Here is a 22,116-nt window from a genome sequence, read left to right on the forward strand (position 1 = left end):
GAGTGACTAGCTCTATTTATTACCAATCGATCGGCGGGACATGACTCCCTAATGCGATGTACATAATTCTCTAAAAATATTTCCGAAAAAGAAACGATATCTTTAACCGAGCGTGTATGTAGTTTTTTATATTGCCGGATCGAAACTAAAATAAAACCAAATCAGCTAAGGTCGATATTTTCATAAATGCTTTCAGTGCGAGACACAAAGATCAGACACGAACAGAATTAACACTGGACAACTACAAAAAATATATTACAACTAGACGCTTAAACGTCTGCTACTCCTAATGACGCCACAATAGGAAATACATAAGGGCGCATATTAATGAAATTATATAGCCATGCATAAATGTTTGTACGACGTTCCCGATTAGCGGACGTTCATGTGTGCTATCCTATTGCAAAACGAAAGAAAAGCAAAGTAGATCATGCAGGGCATCTGCTAATGTTTGTATGATAAATGTGAAACTATGGAAATTATTTTATCTGTTTTAGCCGTAAGTTTTACGATAACTAAAGATTAACCACTGTATATGAATGTACTACTTACTATCAAGTGGATTATAAAATAATAAAAAACTTCCTGTAACTGCTCGCAAATCCCTTATATGGCAAAGAATCCGTCCTCCCGCAGATATTGCTCCTCGCTTTGGGGCTACAATAGGAATCTCTCGTCGATGAGAGTCTTGCGGGAGATGTTTCGACGCACCCAATGGCGGAACACACGGCGCAGTAACTGAAATAGATTATTAATGACTTATTTTGAAAATCATTTTTAAATTGATATCCTACTATGTTTAAAGCACAAGCCCCTGCAGCTGCAATCAGCAAACTAGAGGACATCAGGAAGATTGACAGCACCAAGAGGAGTTCCAGGACAAAGATGTGCAAATGGTTACCCAAGAGGAGAACACGGGAGAAGCTGAACGAATCGTCTATGTAAAAGGTACCCCGGTCTGAAAATTTGAAAAATGTAATATCTAAAATAGCCAACTCGAATTAGGTACTCACTTTCCGTAATGTAGTTGTCAATTTCGCAGTTCAGCAATTGCTCCACAAACGACTTCTCCTTAATAATGTAATCCATGTCCTTGATGGCCTGTCACAAATATAAGCGCAGATATTCCCAATTAAAATTCAACTGGGCTCCCAGCAGCACAAACACATTAGTTACTTGGTATTCTAGATTCTAGATGGGCGTTAGAGTGGCGTGGTCTAAATTTCTATCTTTTTAAGATCCTCAGATCTGAACAAGTTATCTTGATCCATATATGTTACTGATTCCTACTCTGGCAGTCAAAGAGATCGGTTGTGTCGCGCGCATGCAAAAGTGATTTATTTTTTGCTTATCGGTGCATTCCCTTTTGTGCTCAAAATAGCACAAATCATCTATTTGGGCGCTGCTTTGAGCGGTGTCGGCAGTTTGACAAAAACAAAAAGTGCATCAGGTGAAGTGCATTCAAACGGTGCTTTCTGCCCTTCGGGCAAGTCATCTACCTCACCCCGCGCAGAACTGCACAAGAGGTAAACAAACTTTGCTTATCAGTAAAACCGAACTGTTTATGCTCTGTTCCGGACATTTGGGCCCGCAAATTATTTGCTGAATATTAAGACAATATAAAAACAATGAATGAAAACAGTTTCGATGACTCTCAGCTTATAAAGAAGCAGATTGATCATGAAAAAATGTTCTCAATAGCTGGAAAATTACCTAGTAAGATTAGAGATGAGTGCCGATCAGAAATTCAACGCATTACATGCAATAAGTCTCAAAGTAGTCCCACCACAACAACAGTGACATTTTCTAGTGCCAGTAGCAGCACCATATACACAATGGCAAATCCCACAATGAGCAGCATCTGTTCTGGTTCAAGTGTAGCAAACCAAGAATGTTCCCAATTGACCAGCCTCGACATTGCAGCAAAAAATCTAAGCGGTGCTGCCAGAAGATTACTGGATGACCAAAATCGGAAAGCAGGCAAGAGGAAAAATGCAAAGCCACTGTCCCCCATCCTTAAACCGAAAAGAGGGAACAGTACCCAGGGCCTGCACTTGGTCCCCACAATTAACCAGAAGGCAAGCTCTAGCAACAGGTTTGCTATTCTCGACACGGACATCATTACTAATGAAGAAAACGGGGAAGACATGATGTCTGAGGATGCCGATGATGCTAGTGCCCGCATGGACGAATTTCAATCTGCAGAAAACAATACTGCCAATAAATCCCAGGAAACATCTAACGCCAACAATCAACTCAAAGATTTTAAAAAACCACCCCAAATTGTTGTTAATATTAGCAACTTAAATGACCTATTTGAGCTCATACAAGAAAAGGCAAGTCTAGATAACGTCGTAGTCAAAGCTAACCAAGGGGAAACAGTCAGAATATTTCCCAAAGACAGTGACACTTACAGGAAAATTGTTAGCTATATGGATGAAATTGGTATGCAGTTTCACACTTACCAAATGCTGACAGAAAAAGCACACAGAATTGTAGTAAGGGACTTACATCACAGCACACAAAACAAAGATATAACGGCCGATCTGAAATGTTTAGGCTATGAAGTACTTCACATTCACAACCCTAGTTCAAGGGTTAATAAAGATGAAAAACTCAATATTTTTTTCATTAACATTAAGCCCTGCCCTAATATTAATGAAATTTATCACGTAAAGACCCTTTGCCGACAGAAAATACGGATCGAAAGGATGCGAAAGTCTAGTGAAATTGCACAATGTCGACGTTGCCAGGAGTATGGCCATACAGCTAAATACTGCCGCAGACATCCAAATTGTGCCAGGTGTGGTGAAAATCACCAAACCACACAATGTACACGTCCTGTAGATGCTCTGCCCACATGCTATCACTGTTCTCACGATCACATGGCTAGTTATAAAGGTTGCCATAAGTACCAGGAGCTTCTCCGCAGATCTATGGGGCCTGCGAAGAAGGCGAATCACTTAAATAGGCAGAATCATGGGTTCAACCATAGAGATCAGCAACAGTTTCCTTCCGTGCAGATTAATCGCCGTAAGAGTACCAACCAGTCAACTGAACATCAGCAACCAACACAACAACACCAAAATATGGTACAGCATCAACCATCTATAGGCCCTGGGGTAAATACAAAAGTATCCTATGCCACAGTAGCAAAAGAATACTCTAATACAACTCCCTCCAAGGATGGACCAGCTCAGCGACGTTTATATAACTTACAAACGCAACAGTTATCGCAGCAACAACGACTGAACACTCAGCAAAATAATTCACTTGACGTCCAAGCATTGTTACAACAGCAACAACAACAGTTTCAAGAATGGCAGCAGCAAATGCAACAACAACAACAACATCAGTTTCTTATGTGGTTGCAACAGCAGCAACAAGATCAGCAACATTACAGAAATCAAACCAATCAACGACTTGAAAAACTCGAAAGAATGGTATTTGAAATAACCACCATGCTAAAGCAAGGAGCTGGGAATGAACATACCTACCAGCTTTCTAACAACGCTCCACACCCACAATGAATCCACTAAAGATTCTTATTTGGAATGCTAACGGCATTTCAAGAAAAGCTAAAGAAATTGAGCTTTACGCGCACAATAATAGCGTGGACATTCTTCTTGTGACGGAACTTAGAATTAAAAGAGGGGATACTGTTAAGATATATGGTTATGCTTTCTATCCAGCATTTAGGCCATCGCAAAATAATAATAGCGTTGGTGGAGCAGCCGTGTTCGTTAGGACAACTCTTCGCCATTTCCCGCAAAGGGTCATAGAGACACGCAGCATACAAATGTCTACAGTAAAAGTAGCTACAGGACTGGGTGACGTGCAGTTCGGCGCCATTTACTGTCCTCCCAGTGTTAGTATCGACGAAAGACAATTTACTGACACAATACGCTCTTGCGGCCAACGGTATATGATTGGTGGCGACTGGAACGCCCGACACTGGCTTTGGGGCGACACCTACAATTCACCCCGTGGGCGTGAGCTAGCGGAAGCCATCTCTATCACTGGAGCTAAGATACTTGCAACTGGTTCGCCAACCAGGTATCCTTATGTACCCAGTCATACGCCTTCCTGCATTGACTTCGCGGTGCATCATGGTATACCAGATTCCCTAACAAGTATAACACAAAGTTGGGATCTGGACTCCGATCACTTGCCTTTGATCATCAGTATTGTGACAGATAGTACCCATGTGAATCCAAGTCCACGATTAGTCACCAAGCGCACTGACCCGCTCGCTTTTAGTCAACAACTGGAGAGCATGATTCCGTTGAACATCACGCTAAATTCTGGTGAAGAAATTGAAATGGCTGTTGATCACCTTACACAAAGTATTCACAGGGCTGCGACTGCATCTACGCCTTCTGTTCCTCGGACAGGCACCCCCTATGGAATATCCCTAACAAGAGAGGCTAGAGAGCTCCTGGCACAGAAAAGGAGACTCAGAAGGCGAGCAATCCGATCTCAAGATCCCTGGGACCGCATCTTATGGAACCGTGCTGCAAAACAACTACGAAATGTGGTAAGAGACCTTCGAAGTATCTTTTTTGAGCAGAAGCTGGCTTCTATGGACTATACGGTGGATGCTGGGTATTCACTCTGGAAGTCCACCAAATCCCTCAAAAGACAACCGTTCAGACAGGTACCCATTAGATGCCCGGGAGGTGAACTTGCTAAAAACGAGGAGGAACAGGCCAATTCCTTTGCAAATCATTTGGAGACTAGGTTCACCCATTACCAATTCGCTACAATGGAGCAGAATCGAGAGACGCTTGACAGCCTAGAGATACCCCTACAAATGTCGCTACCAATTAAACCAATCAGGGTTGAGGAAATTGCCGAAGTCATTAAATCAATGCCAATAAAGAAGACTCCTGGCATCGACAATGTCTGTAATGCCACGTTAAAAGCGCTACCTCTCCGAGCCATCCTATACATGGCGAAAATATTTAATGCTATATTTAGGGTGCAGTCCTTCCCAAAGCAGTGGAAAATGGCAGCAATTCTCATGATACATAAGCCTGGGAAACCTGAAGAGGATCCGGAATCGTATCGGCCCATAAGTCTGCTGTCTTCGTTATCCAAGATATGGGAAAGGCTGATTGCCAACAGACTAGGTGACTTTATTAAGGAGCGCCGTATCCTCCCAGATCACCAGTTTGGATTTCGACAGGGACACAGCACTGTGGAGCAGGTTCACAGACTGGTTAAGCACATTATTCAGGCGTTTGACGACTTGGAATACTGCAATGCTGTATTTATTGACATGCAGCAAGCATTTGACAGAGTCTGGCATATCGGCCTACTCTGCAAAATAAAAAAGCTGCTTCCAGCACCATACTATGGAGTCCTGAAATCTTACCTGGAAGATAGGAAGTTCATGGTCAGGGTCAGAAGCACCTACTCAACCCCTTGCTACATGAGAGCTGGAGTTCCGCAGGGCAGCGTCCTCGGCCCGCTGCTCTACTCAATATTTACCGCGGATTTGCCTTGCCCAAATATGCACCATATGGAAGCTCCCAGGAAGGCCCTACTCGCCACTTACGCTGACGATATCGCACTGTTATACAGCTCCAGTTCTTGCACTGAGGCAGCACGTGGCCTCCAAGAGTATCTCAATACTTTGGCTGCATGGTGCAAAAGATGGAACTTAAAGGTGAATCCACATAAGACCATCAATCCTTGTTTCACCTTGAAGACTCTCATTAGGCGCACACCACCCATACAATTTGATGGCGTAACCCTAGAACAACCTCTGCAGGCTAAATACCTCGGGATCACCCTTGACAAACGGTTGACCTTTGGCCCACACTTAAAAGCTGCGGCACGGAGATGCGGTCAGAGAATGCAACAACTGCGATGGTTGATCAACAGAAGAAGCACCATGACACTTAGAGCCAAAAGGGCAGTATACGCCCACTGTATAGCCCCGATCTGGCTATATGGAGTGCAGATCTGGGGTATTGCTGCAAAATCGAACTATAAACGCATTGAGGTCTTGCAAAATCGTGCAATGCGTGCCATCACCAACTGCCCATACTATGTACGTAGCTCAACCCTTCATCGGGACCTTAATCTGCATACAGTGGAAGAACAGATCTCAAGGCACACAAGCAGATACAGTGATAGGCTTAAAAGACACCACAGCATGCTAGCAAGACGCCTACTCCCTGCCAGGCCTCTAAGAAGGCTTAAAAGAAAGGGCTTTGCCAAAACAATTGGACAGCTTTAAAGACCCCCTCGACGTTTGAGACTCTGTTGTTAGTCTTCCCACGATAAGTGAGAAGTTTGGTTATATTATTTATATGTTTAATTGCAATGTTATGGTACTAGTACTGCATGTACGGATTCGTCGCTTTATAATAATAAATAAAAAAAAAAAAAAAAAAAAAAATATATGTTACTTTACTTTCTTCCTACATGTTACATACTTTTTAACAAATCTAGAATACACTTTCAAACATCAAAATGATAAACTTTAAGCTCACATGGTCGATAAAGGCGCAGAAGAAGCGATTTACGCTGGCATAGGCAATGGAGGTGCGTTCTATCTGTCCATCGATGCTTGGTATGATGTCCTTTTGATAGAGCATGGTCTGCGAAAGGGTACCGGTCAGACTGCGCTGGAACGGAAGAAGGAGTCGCTCCAGGTAGATGCTGTAATAAAAACACTCTGTTAACTTTATCCTCTTTGGAGTAAAATCGAAATCTTACTGGAGGTTTCTTGGAGGCAGGATGACGTACGCCTGCTTGTCCGAGTCCATTAGCAATCCCCGTCGCCCACACATGGTCTGGGTCCTCTGCAGCTGCAAAATCATCGAGGACATATCCGTATCGGCAAAGCCGTGCGGAGATCGTCCGTGAATGTAGTACCCAAATCCTGGCTCCGTCAGTGAGAACAGAGAGATATTGGCCAGACTGCAAAGGTCGATGAACTTCTGGAGGGGATTGGCTACAAATAGTTGGTGGCCTATTATCTGAAGTAGATATGTGAGCAGATAAGCCGCTGCTATTAGGCAGCAACGTAGAAAAATGTCACCCCTGGTAAAACTCTCCAGGAACTGATATCCAGCGATGACCACAAATACCTGACCCAAGGTGGAGAACTTCTGAGTCACACTCAGGCGAATCCAGGCATTGGCTGTGAAGAGGACTCGCCAGGCGGAGACGCTACTTTCGGCCACGAAGGTGCGCACGCTAGAGCAGAGTGAGGAGCTGTCCAGATTTAGCCGTTGTCCCTCGCAGCTGCTCCGCGGCCTTTCCCAGTCGATAAGGAAAAGTTCCAGCTGGCTGGAGCGCCACAGCTGAATGCCCAGAAAGAGGAACTGCAGCATAAAGGCGGTATAGAGGAGAATTTTCAGCATGCGAGGATTAGAGGCCTGCAGCAACAGGAGCATCAGAACAGTCGCCAGCAGAGCATATGCCACATTTCCGGCTAGTTGGAGCAGGAATTCTATAAGACTGCTCATCTGATAGAGGTCCGTCTTTCTCCTTCTTCTTAAATTCTGAAGACGGAACACAGCAGCTGCAAAGGCCAGCAAAAGGAGCAGCGGCAGCGCCACCTCCAGGATCAACCAATCCCAGCCCCGTTTTACTTGGTCGTAGCTAATCCTCAGGCTGAATGGATACAGTTGAGAGAGGGATGTATTTCCCGTTCCCATCACAATGTGCCGGTATCGCAGGCGAATGAGGGGCAGACCCACTCTATCTGGGTGATCCTTGTCCAGCGTATAACGAAGTTCGATGTTCTCCACATATCGCAATGAGTAATATTGCTGGAGCTTGTGGGCATCCTCATAGCGGGGCATCGTCTGGTGAAGGTGATTATCACGCGGAGAGGCGGAGATCATCTGGAAACGCTTCACCAACTGCCACTCTTCCTGCTGGGGTCGCTGAGCAGCAGAAAATTCCGGAACTATTATAAGTACTCATTGAATATACCACTCTCCTTACCTGGTTTTCCGGCGTTAATGTCTCTATGAGTACAGGTAACTGGTGAAGAAGATACTGCCAGTTACTGCTGAAGTTTAGGAAAACGGTGAGGAACTCGTCATTGTGCCGTTGGTTGGCCAGGTCAATGAGTCGCTCTAGGGTCAGTTGGCAGGATACCTCCGACTCCCTTTTGGGTAACGCCAATCCTAGGTTTGGCGCCTTCTGCTGGCACATGTTCAGTAACTCCGGATGAAAGGCACCCCACCGTTTGAGCCCACCATCTAGGCCAAAAGTTGTGCTAAAAAGTCGCAGCTCCTTGCGATCAGGCAGCTGAAGCGTCTTCGAGAGCAGTTCCTTGGTAACCCGACCCTTCTTGTAAAACAGGAACGGCTGCAGGGATCGCACTTGCTCGCCGGAGTGAGCATACTTCATTACAACATCAGAGACCTGGGTAAGCAGGAAGGCGCTGCATGGCGAGTGTTTTTCCAGGGAAAAGTGGGAGAGCACGCACAGATTGGCTAGCTGCTGGCAGGCGGTATCGTTTCGCAGTGTCAGGCAGAAGAAGGCCACGAACTTGAGGTCACCAAAGCGGCTGGGTGCACTGGAATCCGGTGTGGTAGTGGCCTGCCAGAATGCATTGTAGTGCACATATGGACGGAGCAGGGTGGTAGCCAAGCAGAAATCCTGATACCGGAAATTGTGCGTCATATCGCAGGAAATGCAGTCTCCCACTTTGCTCATCGGATTTGTCTGGGTCAGTATGATTCCGGAAATGAGTGGATGCACTGGCAACTGGTTGGCGAAGGCCGACGTGGAGTTGAGGTACCGATAGCTGCACTGGTTGGAAGGTCGAGGCTGGGGGAGCCATACCGAAGTGCAATTGTCGCTCCTGTCCGGAGTGCAAATCTCATCGCAGGTGGGCCACGTCTTGCCGCGCTCATAGATGGATAGATGACCAGCCGGGCACTTGCAAGCAAATTCTGGGTTGGCGATAGACAAGACGCTATAATTTCATCAACATAGTAAAACTTTGTCCTAGCCATACCCGAAGCTCTGAAAATGCCTACCCCACCTATATGAATGCTAGTATAAAAATGAAATTATAAATGGTCTACTGATTTTAAAATTGTGACGATTGAAAATTGTGACAAAATGATAAGTTTACGTACACTTTTATTAATATGTGCAGTATTCGTACATTTTATAAATAATTGATCACAATTGCCCTTTATTATTAAATCAAACAACTGGAAATTCTTATATAGCTCGTAACCTAATATTAAAATTGGTTTGCATATAATATTTCCTCTTAAGTTCGTCAAACTCAAATGGGTGTGAAGTTTGCAAATTAAAATACTGCATACGATAAAAAAGTGTTAAGTGACCAATGTTGATGTGAATAAAACTTGAGGTCAGTAGCCTAAAAAATATATATTGTAAAAAAGCCTTGTCGCTTTTAAAATAGATTACAAAACACGTTTAAAGTCCATATCTCAAAACAATACAATTTTAGAAAGGCCTAACATATTACAGCTCTTCTGGAGAGAAAAACGAATATTTTCCCTTGAGTAGCATGCAGGTCCTTGCCCCTTCATATGACACCCCCCTGAGTTATGTTTGATCAATACTACAACTCACTGTCGGGTTGCAGTTTTCCTAGACCCCCATCTCCGCCGGCGACCTCATTGCAGGGCACACAGTCGAATAGGTTCAGGTTGTAGAACTCGTTCTTGAGGCACTGCGTCGGATTCTGGAAGCGAAAAGTGTGAGGCGTTGGCATCTGCGAGGGATTTGTGCTCGTGGTGGTCAGCGCGCAGTTGGCCACTGGACTTTGCCAGCTAATCCAGAAAAGGGCGCAACACCAGTTGATAGCCCTGGAGAGGCACCTCATCCTCATCCGCATCCTGTTCTGTTTTCTGGAGTCGCTGCTCGCTCTTTAAAATTCGAAAGGGTACTGAATTCCCTGAGCCATTGCAGCTGCAATTTAGAAGGCGCCTAGGAAGGCAAGTAAACAAGTGGAGTAGTGGAGAGAGCAGTGTTGCTATAGCTACCCAACCCCCGATTTTCGCCGGGCACGCATGCAAAATGGCCATTATCCGGAGGGTTGACTTAGGTGCTTACTCCTTAGACCGAATGCCCTGTGACCAGGAGGCCACCTTAAGTGTAATGAGTCCTCGAGACTTGTTACCTGTGCCTTGCCGGGTTTCCTTTTATATTTCACCACTTTGCGTGCTCAAAATTGTGATTGCCATCATTATGAGTATACTTTCTTAGGATTTCGCATTCGATTTGTAGGCAAATAGCAAGGGCTATTTTAGAAATTAAATCCCACGTAAATGAATTATTTACCGGGTTATTAAATTAATTGTTCTCTCTAAAGAGAACATTTGGATGATCCACTCTCTTGCATTTTTAAGTTTTGATGGTCATGCTTTTAAGTGATTTTTGAAAACAATAAGAGTCAACCAATTATAAACGACCTTAATTACTTGTTACAGAAATTGGTAATTGGGTATAACTATCGATTAGTATATCTGAACATCATGACCAGAAATCATTGTTATTTGATTTTTCTATTCAAGAACTAGAATATACAATTTATGTTAAATTCATCAAGAACTCCGAAGCTCACCTGAACTTTAAATTATTGTCATGTCCAATTGAAAAATACCTTTTTTTTTGCTGTATATATTTTTTGCTTTTATATTACTTTTTTTTTTGTTATTATTTTAAACAAATATTTTGAAATTCACGTTAAATAATTTAGTTCGACTTGTAGTGCTTTATATGTAAATAAATTAAACAACTCTTATTTAAACAAGTAATAATGTTGTCGTTTGGGTGTTACTAAGAAAAACACTATAGTCCTATAAAATATATTTTGTTGTATTATCACAAGTGGCTTTTTTAAAATAATATTGAATATTAAATAAATAAATACACATATTTATATTAAGCGTTTGATACATTTTCAAAATCTATTTTTTGTATATAGTATTATGATATAATAAACACTTAGCAATTATTATATTTTACTTTGGCTGAAAATGGGTAAAAGGGCTCTGCTAAAGCTAATATTATTAGCTTTATTATTATTATTAGGTTGTACTAATCAAAGCTTAAACAGTTCTAGAGAAGAAGATATATATGCCTTAATTAAATGTATAAGAGCATTGAAATTGTTAACCAACAAATTTTTAATTATTTACTATTTAAATGCTAGTACATGCTCAAAGCCAGGCATTAAGCTGTCTTACGTTTTTAGAGCTTTCGGCTGCGTCGTGCGACGGTCACACTGCTGGCCTCCCCCACTTCTTCCTTGCAAGGACAACACAATTAGGCGGCGGACACATACAGTTTTTTCCCCCGATCCGTGGCCGCCAGTTAGCCCAGACTCGTCCCCCGACCGACGGGTGATTCCCGACAGCAGCCGTTGGCCATTCAAATCCAGGATGCTTCACTGGCGCCACACAGATTAGACATTCGCAGTCCCAGACGAAAATGAACAATTTGGTGAGTGGGCGGTGACGGTGGCGGTGGCTGTGCTCAGAACTCGTGTGTCTAGGTCTCCGATTGTGATTGCCAGCCAATCAATTATAACCATTGCGATCCTTGCAGGAGCACTCCAAGCATTTCTATCCCGATAACTACAAATTGGATTTGTCTGAGACCATGAAGGCGGCTCTATCCAAAGGACCCGGAGGAGGTGCCGGTGGTGGAGGCGTGGCAGGCGGGGATATGCTGCCCCAGCCTAATGCTGGAATGCCAGGAGTGGGCTATGTTACGGAAAAGCTGTATATGCTGCTGCAGCTGTATCTGCAGAACAAGGGCTGGAATCCCAGTGCTGAGCTGCTGCAGTGCTTCAGCGATCTCAAGGACAATGCCATGCTGCCCAGCGCCGCCTATCTACAGTAAGTAGGGAGTGAGTCTATTCGGATTAGTTTTTTAATCTCCATCGTTTGCAGGGTCCTGGCGAACCGGTTAACCTTGGACTCTCAGGGGCGGCTGATACTACGCGACAATGGAAAGATTGTGTTGCCCTTCGAACATTTTGCCAATGCGGTTATGCTAAAGCACATGTCAGGGCCGCATGGCCTGCACCTTAGTGTCGATGCCACAGTACGGGCAGTTATTGAGTCGTACACCATTGGTCGGGATCAGTTCGGTATGGAGAAGGAATTCATTATCGAGGTGGTGCAGTCCTGCCCCAGTCCCGCATGTCGCTACTACAAAAACCACATGGGGATCTCGCCCATGCCGTTCATGGAGCAACAGTATCCGGGCGTAAACACTCCCGAGTTCCTGCAGCGTTTGGCCCATCTGCCGCCTGGCGGAGCAGCAGGATCTGGGCCGGGGGGCTCCGCAGCCGGATCCAATTCCAGTGTGGCAAGCAGCTCGAGTTCGGCGAATGTGGAAATCGATCTGTCCAAGTCGACGGGGTCTAAGGTACCCCAGGTACCGGTGCCGCCGCAGTTGCAGCACCTGACCAAGCAGCAGCAGAGCAGCCTCCAGACGCAGCTCTCGCAGATCAGCGCTGCCGCCGCCCACCATCAACAACAACAACAACAACAGCAGCAGCAGCAACAACAACAGCAAGCAGCAGCCAAACACCAACAGCAATTGACTGCAGCCCTCATCCAACAGCAAAATCGTGTCCTCGCCCAGCAGAATTTAGAGAAGCTTAGCAACCACCTCAGTCCGTTGGAAAAGCAGCGTGTCTTCGCCCAGCTAGATCCCAAGCATTTTGACCCCATGGCCGTTGCGGCTGCAGCCGCCAATCTTCAAATCCAGGGCCTAATGCAATCGCAGGCAGTGGCTGCCGCTGTGGCCGCCAATCAGCAGCCTCCGGCGGCAACGACCACATCTGCTGCAGGTGGAGCTGCAACCGGCCCACAGGCCCATCATGGACACCATCCCTTGCCACCGCCATCGCAGTCGCCACACTCATCCTCATCGTCTTCCTCTCATTCCTCGCTAGACCAGATTACCCACAAGAACGTTACCGACTCCTTGCGGTGAGTAAAATTTATTAGTATTGGAGTTGCTGTGTTAATTGATACAAAAATTTTGTACATTACTTAATTTAAAATCTTAACTAATATTACAAAAATGTTGTAGGTATATAATACCCCAAAAGGTTATTAACAATATTAGTTATTATCTACATTTTGTTTTGATTATTTAGCTTATCCCTTTTCTATACGTTAAGTTAAGCTATAACTTTTGAATGTTTGTTTTATGGAAGTAATTGTATTCATTTCATTTGTTCGATCTCAGTTCCAATCTGGACTCAATAGAATCAAATAAGGATCTACTGGCGCTGCACAATGGAGCCTGGGCTACCGGTGACGCCAACCGAATGGATCATTTGGCCGTGGGCCAGGACAAGATAGTGCGAATCTTCGCGGAGCTTATGCGAAACATGTCGCGAATGAAAACCTACATACGTCCCTCTATGTGCAAGCCTTACGGTAAGCAGAGTGAGAGTCTGCAGAAAAGTGAGTACCTTGCTGGGAACCGGTTTGGCTATCTGAGATGCTAACCGCCTCCTTCTGCTTCTTCGTTCTCTTCCTCGACAGCCCTCATGGACACCATTCAGATCGTGCAGACGCTTCGTAACTGCCTCCCAGCGCCCCACATACCCGTGTCCTCCTGGAAAAGCGAGAGCGAGGGCAACATGGGATCAGGTGTGAGCGCGGGAGTTGGAGTGGGTGTTCCTTCAGGACTTAACCTGGGCACCGCCTTGGGTCTGCCATCGGGCAACATGCACTAGATGCGGGATGGAGCTCATCAGGTAGCATGCATTATCTCCGGATTCACCAACTCACATTCTTCCAGCAGTTAGAGAACACTTAGTACTTACTCACAGGAAAAAGCATAGATAATAGGCATAGTAATTTACCCTCGTAGGCTTGGCTCCAGTTTCCTTTTTAGCAATTATGTGCCATGTTCAACACAAGACTTTATTTAATTTCCACATTTGACTGACATTTAGGTATACATATGTATGTATCGAATCCCGCGGTTTGGATTTAGTTCTCATCACTCTTTGTTTCCCTGTTTGGCATGCAAAATTATGAAGCAAATCGGCAAATTAGTTAAACAATTGGCAAAACGTCTGTGATATTTGAATTATGTTGGCAAACGGAAGACAAAACTAAATTTAATTTAATTATGTTGTGTGCCCTCTGTTGTGACGTCTTTATACTTTATACTTTGTGCAATATCTACTACGCATATATTCTTAGCCATTCTCGTGCAATCGACGACTTTTCGCCCATATCAAAAGCAACTCGAATGTAGCCTATACTTAAACTAACCTACTGATAATCGACATGATAGACGCGTAAGATTTACATTTTATTTTGCATTAGGACTTCAGAGTATCTGAATTACAAGTGTGGACGGCCGCGGTGGCCAAAGAGAGATTGCGAGTTGTGTTTAAATTTAAGAAGCTGAATAAGGGTTGTATTCCGCAAGTAAGGGCTATTTAAATATATATTTTAACCCGCCCGAGCTCACCATTACCAGTAATTCGATTAACGAGCAAACAGTATTATACGCAATAAAAAGACACCTGCAACCATAAGTATTTACCTAGCTGATGTGTGGGAATTTATCGTAACATACCATATTATCGCTTAATGTTTACCTTCTGGACTTAATAATAAAAACATATTTTATTCTACGACAAAGACGAAGTTTTTAATATAACATTTTAAGCAGCTTAAAGCCAAGTCCTTTGAACTTTCGTCTTAAAAATACTTAAAATTCTGCAAGTACTTCAATGGAATATAATCTTAGGTGTTCGAAATTAATCCTGGAAAAAGCATACATTAAAGAAAAATATTATGTTACGGTTCCAATGGCTCAACTGTTGATCAAACATTATAAAATAATATTATTAATTCGGCTGAAAATTTTAAAAACGTAATCTCAAAATTTAACTTTAATTGAACTATCAATATATTTTATGTCTATTTTATATTTAAAACCATTACTATTAAAAAAAAATGGATCTCTAAGAATTTGTTGTTAAGCATTGATAAATGAGGTTAGTTAACAGAATTTCCAATTTTATTTGGTTTTTATCGGTAAAATATACCGCAGTCAGTTTATTCAGCATTTTTAACCAAAAGATGAAGTTGGAATAACACAATTCTTTTTATTAGTAAGCATTTAAATCAAGGGATCCTTCCATTAGCTTTTGCATAACATTAACATAACATTAATGTGAACGTTCGGTAAATAAAACCACTAAAATCTTGGCCAGTGGAAACATGATATTTGCTAGCATGCTGACTGGCGCTGTCGATTTTGACGTTCTTAGTTGACGGTCACACAGCGCACCGAGCTGCGTTTTTCGTTGATAATTTTTAAATTTATTTATTAGTTTATTAGTTGGAAATAGAGCTGCCTCCCAACTGCCAGCTGACCTCGGAAATATCGGTCCGGTCCACCGCCCTCCGCTTTAACACACCATTCGGAAATCGATATATACGCTGACGGTAATTGGAGAACGTTTTTTCCATTTTATCTCCACCTTGTCCGCACTTCGTTTTGTGCTCTCTTTGTGCGCTGCCTCCGCTTAACATTTGGGCCTTTAAAAAACACACACAAGCAGAAAGCCCCGCCGTGTGTGCCTGTGAAATTGGCTAAATAACGTCCAGTGAGATGGGCCAATGGCCAAAATGCAATAAGAATATGTGTGTGCAATAATAATAGGGAACGGTACGGTACGGTGCCCCAAAACATGAAAATGGTGCTAGACGCTCCTAACGCCGTGCCGAGCTGGCATATTTTGCTTAGCGACGCCGTCGGCGCCGTTTTTCCCGGCCGCGAACTCTTCTCGAGGAATTTACAACAAAAACAATGAATTAAATGGTATTTAAATTGTCCATAGAATGCGGTTTGGAAATGCGAAATTGTGCCTAATTTGTCCGATGCAAACGAATGTTTCTCTTTGAAGGCCCTGTCTTAATGACGTCACAAGCGTAGCAGAGTGCAACAGACAGACAACAATGACCGATGAGCATAAAAGTAACATTAACAGTAACAGCAGTAACTCCAGCAACAACAATAACAGCAATAACGACAACAACAGCAACGACGACGCAGCAAGTAGCAGCAACAGCAAAAACAACAACGCCAGCAACGAGAGCAGAAACAACAATACTAGTAGCATAATTGCAGAGGCGGCCGCCAAGTTTCTACTGAAAAATGGCCTAAACGGCAGTAGCAGCAGTAGCTTTCCCCCTCTGCCACCGCCTTTACCCGCCAACTTAAGCAGGACGACCACGCCAACGACAACGCCCTCATCCTCCAGTTTCACCGCCTCAAATGGCTTTTTGCCGCATGCCAAGACGCCCAAAAGTAGTAGCATTATGGCTGCGTCCGCCGCAGTGGCAGCCAGCGTCGTTGGAGCTACTGCGTCCAAGCCCACCATCGATGTCCTGGGCGGCGTCCTGGACTACAGTTCCTTGGGCGGAGCTGCAACAGGCTCACTGCCTACCACTGCAGCAGCAGCAGTAGCGTCGGCAGCGGGAACGGCGAAGATCGGCAAGGGAAGCCACTCCGGCGGAAGCTTTGATATGGGCAGGACACCAATATCGACGCACGGCAACAACAGCTGGGGCGGCTACGGTGGCCGATTGCAGTTCTTCAAAGGTAAGTTTCTCGGTTTCTTTATCCGAAATCACAGCAATATAACAAAAAAAACTTTTTAAACTATTCTGCGTAGATGGCAAATTCATATTGGAACTGGCACGCTCCAAGGATGGCGAAAAAAGCGGCTGGGTCTCGGTCACACGCAAGACCTTCCGCCCTCCATCGGCGGCAACCTCCGCAACTGTGACCCCAACGTCGGCGGTGACCACAGCGTATCCAAAGAACGAGAATTCCACATCGCTGAGCTGTACGTAACACATGGCATAATAGTTCCCAATGGATTACCCCTTCCATTTTATTACTTGACCCGATTAGAATCTAATATGGATTTTGAAACAAATGTAGATATCTAGCTCAATTCCAGCGGTCTAAGCCTAGAAACACACGCAGTTATAAAAAAAAAGTGCCTATTTGAATAAAATGGTTCTAATGGCACGTGTTTTCCAATTTCGAAAACAAAATGAAAACATTCGCCCAAATCTATAAGAAACGTTTTAAATCTCTGATAAATTTTTGAAACTTTATGTATCGGGCATATGTAAAACATTTTTTATGAACTAATTAGAAACAACGAAATTTTCCGTAATCGGCCAGGTTCTTTTTATGACAGTCTTCCAATTCGATCATGTAACATATAAATTACCTTCATACTTGTATACATGTAAATCCTATTTCAAAAATAGTCACTTTACAATCATAATCATAATCAACTCGAAAATGTTTTACAATTAAGTAATTATAATTGATTGCTCAAATGTTTCTGGTATATGTATACCTTGTATTAACATGCCTTTCCATTGCAGTTTCGGACGACAACAGCTCTATACAATCCTCTCCCTGGCAGCGAGACCAGCCCTGGAAACAATCCCGACCCAGACGCGGCATATCTAAGGAGCTTTCGCTCTTTTTCCACCGCCCCAGGAACAGTACGCTTGGCCGGGCTGCTCTCCGAACAGCCGCTCGCAAACGACGGCGCCCCCATGAGCCGCTGAGCTCCAGCGAGGATCACCAGCCCATTTTCGCGACGGTAGTCAAGGCGGAAAATGGTGACGATACTCTAAAAGCGGAAGCTTCAGAGGCCGCTGAAACTGAAAATGTCTCTGTGGCGGAAACATCTACAAATGAGATTAAAATTGAAAACCCGGAAACGATCAAAGGCGACGATGATGCTGAACGGCTTGAAAAGGAGCCCAAGAAAGCGGTTAGCGATGACAGCGAGTCAAAAACAGCATCGCCCGCTCAGCACGGCGATACACAACCAAAAGATGAGACGGTTGAGAAGATGAATACTAGCGAGGATGAGGAAGCCATGACAGAACTGCCCAGAATCACGAATGCCGTAAATGGTGACCTAAACGGCGATCTAAAGACGAGCATTAAGAAACCCAAACCTAAGCCGAAAGCCAAGCTCTGCAGCATTATTCAGAAACTTATCGATGGCGTACCAGCACGCCTTGAGCAAATGTCGAAGTCATCAGCTGTGATCGCATCGACAGCGACGTCTTCAGAGCGCATTGGTGGCGGTCTAAGTCACGCCTTGACGCACAAAGTAAGTTTTACTTGGCGCAACCTGCATAGCCTACATTTTTGTTAATCCTAATTATGTTAAATCATTTTAGTTATTAAAGTTATACATCTAATCTAGAATATTGTAAAGAAACAATTGTGAATTGACCACTTGAGTATCTTCTTTTAGGTTTCTCCACCCTCATCGGCGACAGCAGCCGGCCGACTAGTCGAGTACCACACCCAGCACGTGTCGCCCAGGAAGAGAATCCTTCGCGAGTTCGAAAAGGTGTCGCTGGAGGACAACGGATGCGTAAACAATGGCAGCGGTGGAGCTAGTAGCGGTGGAGCTGGAGGAAAACGGAGTCGAGCAAAGGCAACTTCGACTTCGTCTCCGGCTGGCAAGGCGTCACCGATGAACTTGGCCCCACCCCAAGGAAAGCCCAGCCCGAGTCCCGGCTCTAGTTCATCCAGCACTTCGCCAGCGACCTTGTCAACGCAGCCAACACGGCTCAACAGCTCTTACAGTATCCACTCTCTGTTAGGTGGGAGCAGTGGCAGCGGTAGCTCATCCTCCTCCAGCAAGAAGTGCGTCGATCATCCGGCAGCTATTATCAGCAATGTGCACCACCCACAGCATTCAATGTACCAGCCCAGTTCCTCGAGCTATCCTCGCGCACTGCTTACCTCGCCTAAGTCTCCAGATGTGAGTGGAAGCAATGGAGGGGGCGGAAAATCGCCTTCGCATGCGGGAACTAAGAAGCGTTCGCCACCGTACTCGGCGGGATCACCCGTAGACTATGGCCATTCCTTCTACAGGGATCCCTATGCGGGAACAGGACGTCCTTCTACATCGGGCTCAGCATCGCAGGACCTGTCGCCACCGCGTTCTTCACCAGCATCGCCTGCCACGACACCGCGTACTGTTCCCAAAAAGACTGCATCGATCCGACGCGAGTTCGCTTCGCCGTCGGCCAGCAGCAGTAGCTGTCCCTCGCCCGGCGACCGGAGTGCATCGCCTCCTGAACGACGGCACATGCAGCAACAGCCGCACCTACAGCGGAGCTCGCCGCTGCACTACTATATGTACCCGCCACCACCCCAGGTGAACGGGAACGGATCGGCCGGAAGTCCGACCTCGGCACCGCCCACGTCAAACAGCAGTGCAGCTGCTGTAGCGGCGGCAGCAGCGGCCGCAGCCGCCTACATTCCCTCGCCTTCGATATACAACCCGTACATATCCACACTGGCGGCGTTGAGGCACAATCCGCTGTGGATGCACCACTATCAGACAGGAGCGCCGCCCCTGCTGTCACCACATCCGCAACCCGGTAACTCAGCGGCCGCCGCTGCTGCAGCTGCTGCTGCGAGATTATCGCCCCAATCTGCTTATCACGCGTTCGCGTATAACGGAGTGGGAGCGGCTGTTGCTGCTGCAGCAGCTGCCGCCGCCTTCGGACAACCGGCTCCCAGTCCACACACGCATCCGCACTTGGCTCCTCCGCACCAGCATCCGCACCCGGCTGCACTGACCACCCACCACTCTCCCGCTCACCTGGCCACGCCAAAACTGACTGATAGTAGTACCGACCAAATGTCTGCAACGTCCAGTCATCGCACCGCCTCCACTTCGCCGAGCAGCTCGAGCGCATCAGCATCCTCCTCGGCGGCCACTTCTGGCGCCAGCTCCTCCGCAATGTTTCATACTAGTAGCCTAAGGAATGAACAAAGTTCAGGTAAGCATTCAATCAGTGCACCATAATGCCGAGCAGTTTGAAATTTTGTAGAACAGTTTTAGCGGTCAATATTATGCGGTCGTCAATTTAATGCACGAAAAACACTATTTAATCTGTTTTCTCATTTTTCTCTCCCTTAGACTTACCACTGAATCTGTCAAAGCACTGAGACATACACACGCCCCAGCTGCCCCAGTTTCTGGGCCAACCATTCGAGTTAAGAACATTTTCGCACTAGTAGCGCTTAAGACAACATTCTATACACGTAATATAATTTGATAAGTTCGCTGATAGTTTAGTTGTAACATAATTGTTTAAACATATGCCTATTCCTAGGTTCTCAGTGGACGAACATATAAAAATCGCATACAAAAAGAGATAAAAAACTCTACTATGTTTTTAAACCCGTTCCAGAACTCTTTATACAATCAGTTGAGAAATGTTATTTTCTACAAGCTGGACTAATTATGCAAAGGAATTTTATTCTATGCCGTCTAATGGAAAGAAATACTAATAAAAACATTTTCTATAGGATGTATAAAATGCAAGTCTTTAAGAATCTCAAAAAAGAGTTACGTTTTTTTTTTCATCAAAACATTTCCTTGAAACAGACTGAACCTGATTTTTTTAGAAAAAAAAAAATGAAAAACTTAGTTACGAATCGCAGCATATAACATTTTAAAGTATATTTAACAAAACTACAAGAACAGATTTTTATAAAATGCTTGTGCCTTTAAAAATGGAAAAAAAACTAGGGATACAAAAATTATTATAAAAAAAAAAAAGAAAAACAAGTTTACTAAAAACATATTAATATGCAAGCATGTGCAGGTATTCTATGGTGAAAACTTTAGAAATCCTTTATATCGTGGTCCAAAATGAAATTGACAGGAATTTGCATTATGCAGATTATATACGACTCCAACTGCATTTTTTTAATGCATTTTTAATTATTTTGAAAAATTCATTCTGAATTAGTTCAAAGATACAAGCAATCTAAAAACTCTGTACTTCAAATTGAAAGAGTTTTTTCAATTTATTGATAGGTTCTATGAATTGAAATTTATTTCTATTCAAATCAAAAAAAAATCGTTTGAAGTTTGAATTTGAATCCTCGGCGGATTTAGGTTTAACCCCCACGATTGTTGTTATTATCTAAAATGTTGTATAACTTTGCCTAGTGCAAATTCTCTGTCAGTGGCTGTCCAATCAAAAACAAATAAAATGTACAAAAATCCAGATATACAACAAATTTACACAAAACGGAAAGCAAAAAGATCCTAAGCAGACAATTTCAAACCGGAACTCGTACAACTGAAACTGATACAAATAAAAAACATATTCCTAACGAAAAAGACAAAAACAAAACGCGGTTTCTCATATTTTCTAAATTATTTATATAAATCAAATGTCTATTTATATTTACCGATATGATAATGTGTAAGTAAATAGTTGTAATTGTAAATACAGTATTTTTACACAACAAAACGTTAATCGATACGCGAAAAATAACCAATATATTTAATATAACTATTTTTATAACGGATTTTAACAAGTAACTGTATATTTTGTATCTGATTACGCAGAATAAAAACAAAAAGATTCCATATGAGGTCAAGAACAGTTGCACAAGGCCGACTGAAACTTGCTTAAAACTTGATTCGCTGAACAAAATCAGAACTAAACCCATCTGTTAAGGACAGATCCAAAATATTTTCCAATGGAAAAATGGAGTAGCTTCATTTTATTTTAAGATCACGACACAGAATTCAGTCCGAAAATGTTTAAGCAAGTGCCAGTGGGCTAACCTTTTTAGTAACCGTTACGAGAATATGAAGAAATATGAATACAATTTCCATACAAATTCCATATGGTTTCTACTACCTACTGATTAGTTAGTTAGATAGGCGTCTAGGGACTATTCATTTACTTTTACAACGGTACTGTGTACGACGTTTTTGTTTTACTGAACTTTAGTGTTTATAATTTAAAAATCGATGTTTTTAGAGAGTTGCTGTTGTTGAACACATGTACTATGTGCATTGTCGAACAATGTGCGCAATCCCGAAAATAATGTTGGCAAAAAGTGAAATATACGAAGTAAGCAAAGGGTTTCAAAATACTGCATCTCGGGATGTTGAAATGTGTGTAAAGTAGCGGAAACAAAATTAATTTTAAAGAATATATTTTATATAGGTATATATACTGAAACTGAATACTTGATGTCAATAAAAACATATACTAAATGTATGAAAACGTA

General features: G+C 43.7%; 3 protein-coding genes across 8 annotated transcripts; 2 read left to right on the forward strand and 1 right to left on the reverse strand.

Annotated features, from left to right (window-relative positions):
• Nucleotides 1-297: 297 nt before the first annotated feature.
• On the reverse strand, nucleotides 298-10,140 carry LOC6553601 (meckelin). Of its 4 annotated transcripts, none has more exons than XM_026982679.1 (8): nucleotides 10,069-10,140; nucleotides 9,586-9,942; nucleotides 7,969-8,927; nucleotides 6,730-7,907; nucleotides 6,504-6,672; nucleotides 1,014-1,101; nucleotides 795-958; nucleotides 298-738 (listed from the first exon to the last, which is right to left on the reverse strand). In XM_026982679.1, exons 2-8 carry the CDS (start codon nucleotides 9,848-9,850, stop codon nucleotides 658-660), a joined length of 2,904 nt encoding a protein of 967 aa, XP_026838480.1. In that variant the 5' UTR covers nucleotides 9,851-9,942; nucleotides 10,069-10,140; the 3' UTR covers nucleotides 298-657. The 4 variants fall into 4 exon arrangements, with proteins under 4 accessions (XP_026838480.1, XP_026838477.1, XP_001979408.3 ...); XM_026982676.1 differs by having other exon boundaries at nucleotides 10,004-10,140; XM_001979372.3 differs by having other exon boundaries at nucleotides 9,586-9,924; nucleotides 9,999-10,140.
• A 1,076-nt stretch (nucleotides 10,141-11,216) lies between these two features.
• LOC6553600 (neurogenic protein mastermind) lies at nucleotides 11,217-14,637 on the forward strand. Its single transcript, XM_001979371.3, has 5 exons — nucleotides 11,217-11,460; nucleotides 11,566-11,858; nucleotides 11,913-12,962; nucleotides 13,225-13,445; nucleotides 13,527-14,637. Exons 1-5 carry the CDS (start codon nucleotides 11,449-11,451, stop codon nucleotides 13,718-13,720), a joined length of 1,770 nt encoding a protein of 589 aa, XP_001979407.1. The 5' UTR covers nucleotides 11,217-11,448; the 3' UTR covers nucleotides 13,721-14,637.
• A 580-nt stretch (nucleotides 14,638-15,217) lies between these two features.
• On the forward strand, nucleotides 15,218-22,116 carry LOC6553599 (protein hairless). Of its 3 annotated transcripts, none has more exons than XM_015154853.2 (6): nucleotides 15,218-15,831; nucleotides 15,917-16,614; nucleotides 16,688-16,861; nucleotides 17,418-18,163; nucleotides 18,311-19,856; nucleotides 19,997-22,116. In XM_015154853.2, exons 2-6 carry the CDS (start codon nucleotides 15,969-15,971, stop codon nucleotides 20,023-20,025), a joined length of 3,141 nt encoding a protein of 1,046 aa, XP_015010339.1. In that variant the 5' UTR covers nucleotides 15,218-15,831; nucleotides 15,917-15,968; the 3' UTR covers nucleotides 20,026-22,116. The 3 variants fall into 3 exon arrangements, with proteins under 3 accessions (XP_015010339.1, XP_026835097.1, XP_001979406.1); XM_026979296.1 differs by having other exon boundaries at nucleotides 15,218-15,455; nucleotides 15,851-16,614; nucleotides 19,997-20,273; XM_001979370.3 differs by having other exon boundaries at nucleotides 15,218-15,455; nucleotides 19,997-20,273.

This window comes from Drosophila erecta, unplaced genomic scaffold, assembly GCF_003286155.1.
Source record: "Drosophila erecta strain 14021-0224.00,06,07 unplaced genomic scaffold, DereRS2 tig00000000-arrow-pilon, whole genome shotgun sequence".
NCBI lineage: Eukaryota > Metazoa > Arthropoda > Insecta > Diptera > Drosophilidae > Drosophila > Drosophila erecta.